Here is a 6,000-nt window from a genome sequence, read left to right on the forward strand (position 1 = left end):
TCCTATCCAACAGAAGGGCAACAAAATGGGAAAAGTGGCCTCCAGGAGCAGTGGATTTGTAGTGTAGGCACTGATCCCCAGCGGTAACGCTGGAGGCAATAAAAAAAAAAAGAATGAAACACACCTTCCAGTTGTTTAGATCACCTTTAACTTACTTTAATTATTTTCTTCAGCAATCTGGGTTGCAATAAAATTCCTAATTTATTAAATTTATTCCTAGGTATTGATTTTTTTATATTTTTGTATTTTTATTTATTTATTTATTTTATTTAAGAAAGGATTAATTAACAAAACCATAGGGTTGGAGGGGTACAACTCCACACAATTCCCACCACCCAATCTCCATATCCCACCCCCTCCCCTGATAGCTTTCCCATTCTCTATCCCTCTGTGACCATGGACCTAGGGTCATTGTGGGTTGCAGAAGGTGGAAGGTCTGGCTTCTGTAATTGCTTCCCCATTGAACATGGGAGTTGACTGGTCGGTCCATACTCCCAGTCTGCCTCTCTCTTTCCCTAGTAGGGTGTGTCTCTGGGGAAGCTGAGCTCCAGGACACATTGGTGGGGTCTTCAATCCAGGGAAGCCTGGCCAGCATCTTGATGGCATCTGGAACCTGGTGACTGAAAAGAGTGTTAACATACGAAGCCAAACAAATTGTTGAGCAATCATGGACCCAAAGCTTGGGATAGTGGAGAGGAAGTGTTAGGGAGGTACTCACTGCAAACTCTAGTGTACTTCTGCTTTCAGCTATATATTTTGCAGTAGTTTATGGATACGTGTGAATATATGCTCTCTCTCACAGAAACTGGTGTATATCTAGGTTTTGGGACTTTGTTAGAAAGTGAACCACCTGAGATGAAATTAGAGTATACTATGAAAGGAAAGGTCTCACCCGAGTAATGAAGCTGAAGGGTTGTCATTCCACATGTGAAGTCTCTGGACACAGTCTGAAGTGAAGCATGTTGAGGTGGCAATCGTTGCGTTGGTTAGGTTGTGATTGGCGGATGCAATATTATTTGATATGGATTGGGAGAGGCATACGGGAAAGTGGGCCCTATCCTAGGGTTCCAGGACTGGGGGAAGTAGGGGCTCTATAGTGGAGATGTGAGGTTCCTGCTGTCTTAGGGTTCAAAAAGACAATCCATAGTTAATGTTATCATCACATTATTTGTTAATTGGGTTAACTTTAAAAAGTCCTTTTGTTAGGGTTTGCTATACAGTACCCAGTATCTTGTATATAGCTGTGTTATTGGATGCTTCTGATCTACTTGGTCTAGGCTTTTGAGAGAGTCCGCATATCAAATACACAGCCTATATATTAAAAAGATTCAGTTTGTGTTTTGAAAAACTTTGAGACATACAATTGATTTCCCCCTCTCATATTAATTAACTAGTGATTTATATGTCTGCATTTTGCTAGGAGTGTACATAAACACCATTCCCACCACCAAAAGACTGTGACCCATTTCCTTTTTGAACCACTAGAGCACTGCTCAGCTCTGGCATATGGTGGTGCCTGGGATTGAACTTGGATCCAGGAAGCCTCAGCATCAGTCTTTTTGCATAACTATTATACTATCTCTCCCAGCCTTTAGGTATTGATTTTTTAAACCATTATAAATTATTGTTTCAAACATTTATATTGTTTACTTACTTTTTCTAAACTAGAAAAATGTTTTTTAATAGATTGCTAATATATGCTGCAACTTTTTTTTTTATATTTATTTTATTTTATTTTTTCCCTTTTGTTGCCCTTGTTTTATTGTTGTAGTTATTATTGTTGTTGTTGTTGTTGGATAGGACAGAGAGAAATGGAGAGAGGGAGGGGAAGACAGAGAGGAGGAGAGAAAGATAGACACCTGCAGACCTGCTTCACCGTCTGTGAAGCAACTCCCCTGCAGGTGGGGAGCTGGGGTTCGAACCGGGATCCTTATGCCGATCTTTGTGCTTTTCGCCACCTGCGCTTAGCCCGCTGTACTACAGCCCGACTCCCTATGCTGCAACTTTTAAATTAGTTTAGTAATCAAATGGTTTTGTTTTTAAACCCCTTTGTATTTTCTACATACTCAGTTATATCATTTTGAAAATGACAGGTTCCTCCCTTACAGTCTTTATTTCCTTTTTAGTTAGGGATGAAATAAGAATGCTTTAAAATTATTATGAAGATTAGAACCTCCAGGCATTTATGGCGTATGACTTAAATATCCTGACTGCACATCAACCAGTTATAGATTTTGCTTGAATTCAGTTATAATTTGAATACATACTATATATTGACATTACCTTGTCAACTCTAAAAATTCAAACAATTTATGAAGACTGACATCTGTTTCCAAGGTCATATATAATCAATTTATTTTATAACCAAGTTCATACAGAAACTTCATTAATCTCAGTTGTAATTCAAGGGCACTCTATGATATTCCTTAGGTGTTTATAGTGATTCAGGTCTTGATTTGATAATGTCAGTGGCATCCTCAAGGGCAAAAAGTTAAACATAGCTTCCTTCAGCATTACTCTTTCTGCTGCAACTTTGTTGACCCTCCCCCCAGATTGCCGTTTGTTTACTTTATTTAGCTTTCTTTTTCCTTTGTAGGGTTGGTGTTATTATATCTTTTAGAGGCCTAAATAAAATAGGACATTTAAACTAGTGCTATATTTTGATTTGTGAACTACTGAAGTCTTAGGGTATTCTTAACTGCCATAGATGATTAGTAGTCAGGGGGAGACTACACATGGAACAACACAGAGAGACTGGTGAACTTGAACATTACACAAAAAAAGTGTTCAGGATCTAAAGACAGAATGCTTAAATAGCCTTAAAGTGACAGTTTGAGGCTAGTATTTTTTAGTGTCAAATGTTTGTGATTTATCATGATTCTGAATTTGAAATTGACCTCCATTTTCTTCTTGCTGCTTGCATTAGAAAGAATTCATTTCAAAGAGCTCTAAAAAAATAACTGGCTTTATTATATTTTAGGACATAAGTACTTCCAACAGGGCTATTTCACTGACAGAGAACACTTCTTTAACAGTTGTTTTTAATCAGTCATTTATTACTTTACCTGTATTGGTAAATACAATTTTTGAAAACTGTAGTGTAAAGTTAATTTTTCTCAAATGTATTTTTATTTTTTGTAAAAATATAAGACTTGGTAAGACTCTAACTGGATTGCTTTATTTATATTCTTTCATAGAGAAATATCCTCTCCTTTTAAATAAAGGGATAAAGATCATCATTTTATCAATCCATCCACTTAATTTTAGAAAATTGGTTAAATGGTAATGTCTGGCTAGTGAAATGTTTGGGTGGTTTTTAGTTTATTCCTGTTTGTAACTTTTCTTTCATTGTTTTTCTCAAAGTTTATCTTTGATGGTTAAATGCCTGTAGTGTTTTACTAAGTAAATTTAATTTTTACTGATTTGATTTCGAGTCAGTTTGTAAAATACTTTGTCAGCTCCCTGGGCAAAAGGCCTCACCAATGTATGTCAGAACCTCACTTCTCTAGAGCCTTACCCAACTAAGAAAAGATAGACAGTCTGGGGGTATGGACCAACCTGCCAATGCCCATGTCTAGCAGAGAAGCAATTACAGAAGCCAGAACTCCCACCTTCTGCACCTGAAAAAGAACTTTAGTCCATACTGTCAGAGTGGGAAATGTCAGGAGAAGATGATCAGCGGGCTCTGAAACCAGCTTCATCAGTATCCAGAATTTTTGTGACCAGGAACCTTTGTTTAATCCCATCACTGAAAGGGAAGAAAATCTGGAGAACACCTAGGTCAGCTGCTGTTTCCCTTGTCTGAGAGGGACATAGAAACAGAAAGGACACTTCCTTAGAAAGGAAGTAAAGATAGGACCTTAGACATGAATAAAAATGAGCATCAACTTCCACTTGGGGTTAGCCAACTTTGCTCAAATGACCCACGTGTTTCTCTTGTGCATTCCTTTTCATTTTCTTGATTAAAAGTTTAAAATACTGGGAAAAATAAAAACCTTAGGAGAAATGCTTAGAGTTGGGGAGAGCTTTGTCAATGGAATAAAAATCATTCATTTGAGTCTTATAAGTACAGAAAAAAAAAAAATAGTAGTAGTGATAGGATATATACTTAATGGATATTAAACTTAACTCAGCAGATAATAAGGCTGTGTAGAGTTCAGGACAAAATGAATAGAACTGACAGTGATTATGCTTAGGGAAATAAGGAAGTGAGGGACAACTATGGGATGATTTCACTTATATGGAATATAGAGAATTGAAACACATGAACTGGAAAAGAGTGTGTGTGTAGTCATCCTATATCTTGGGAGAACTTTGGTGCTTATTGTGAAGGAGGGTGGGAGTGTTATAGAATTATACCCCTATTATCATCTTGTAAATCACTAATAAAAAATTGTCAGGATAAATGCATGGGGAAATATCAAAGAATAATAATTGATTTTTTTCCTGCATTTGAGACTTTAAAAAATATCATTAATGAAGTATATTTTAATTCTCTATTATTTTTCTTTGTCTTTTCAGGTGGATCTCCTTACTTAGCAACCAAAATAAATGAAGCAAAAGACTTGCTCGAAGCAACCACTAAGCACTGATTGATGTTCAAGTATCACTCTGAAGGGAAAAAGGAAAAGGATAACTTGAAAAATCAAAGTCCTGCAAGTGAATCTCAACTACAGCATTCATAATTGCCGTACCTGAACTGTACATCAAAAGCTATAGAATAATAAAAGATTAATGATCTGTCTTTTTATTATATTTTAAAGGAACTCTTTAAATTTTTACAACTGATTTTTAGAACTTGTTTTTCTTCCCTTTCCTGTAATAGTCTTACATTGAAGGATTTTTATTCTGTTTGTCTTTAAATACACCTTCTGCCCACCCTCACTTTCCACTCCCCCCCACAAAGGTATGTAACGAAGTATGATCACTAGTTGTGTAATTGGAATTTGTAAGCAAGGAGTGGAAGTTTTCTTACTGCTTATTTGTATTGTCCCTTATTTTCTCAGAAGAATTGGTAGTCTGCATATGTACATACACACACACACACATTTATATTTATATGTATATTTCTACTTAAATGCTTTGAGACCAAACATTGAATGCCACCCCTTGAGGAAATGATCAAAAGCTTAATGGAATTTACTAAATGATATTTTGTAAAGTAGTGGGGAGTACTAGGTAAAGAACTCTGTTCTCTGAGACCCTATAGCTCAAGAATGAGAACTTGGAGAGCTACTAAAATGATTAAAGCTTTACAAAATGAATCCTAGGAGGACAGACTGAAAAGAACTAGAAGTAGGAGTAGTTCATAGTTATAGTCTTCTGGCACTGTGTGTTTATTCAATTATTCATCTACAAATATTTATTGGCCACCTATAATGTACAAGGCGTCCTAGTGTGTCCTTTGAGATTTCTGGGCATGATGCAGTCACGGATCCTGACCCAAAGGAACTTGTATTTAGAAGGAAGGCAAATCACATGAACACTACTGGAGATGTGGAGCCGATGTGCTAGAAGAAGAAAATGGTATTCCAACTGAGAACATACGGGAGCTTCATAGAATAATCAGCACAGACCTGATTTAAAAACAGTAAGACAGTGGTCTGAGAGGTGGTGCAGTACATAAAGCACTGAACTCTCAAGCATGAGGTCCTGAGTTCAACCCCTCGGCAGCACATGTACCAGAGTAATGTCTGGTTCTTTCTCTCCTCCTTTCTCATTAACGATAAAATATTTTAAAGAAAATATTAAGCCATATCTTATGATTAGTAAATTGGCTTTGTTTAGTAAATTTGGCTTTGTGGAATTAATATAACTAAGTTAATTAGTGGTTAGAATATAGCCCTTTAAAAAAATTTTTTTATGTTTATTTACTCCCTTTTGTTGCCCTTTTTTATTGTTGTAGTTATTATTGTCATTATTTATGTTGACGTTGTTAGGTAGGACAGAGAGAAATGGAGAGAGGAGGGGAAGACAGAGGAGGAGAGACACCTGCAGACC

The 6,000-nt window shown here is 36.5% G+C and overlaps 1 protein-coding gene across 1 annotated transcript in view; it reads left to right on the top strand.

Moving 5' to 3' along the window:
* The window catches only part of DNAJC15 (DnaJ heat shock protein family (Hsp40) member C15), a 56,946-nt gene extending 52,206 nt beyond the window's left edge, over positions 1 to 4,740 (top strand). Inside the window, exon 6 of the mRNA XM_016189773.2 lies at positions 4,522 to 4,740. Within this exon, the coding sequence (XP_016045259.1) occupies positions 4,522 to 4,592 (71 nt within the window). The 3' untranslated portion in view covers positions 4,593 to 4,740. The remainder of the gene's footprint in view (positions 1 to 4,521) is intronic.
* Positions 4,741 to 6,000: the final 1,260 nt, after the last annotated feature.

The sequence above is a fragment of the Erinaceus europaeus genome, chromosome 7 (genome assembly GCF_950295315.1).
Source record: "Erinaceus europaeus chromosome 7, mEriEur2.1, whole genome shotgun sequence".
NCBI lineage: Eukaryota > Metazoa > Chordata > Mammalia > Eulipotyphla > Erinaceidae > Erinaceus > Erinaceus europaeus.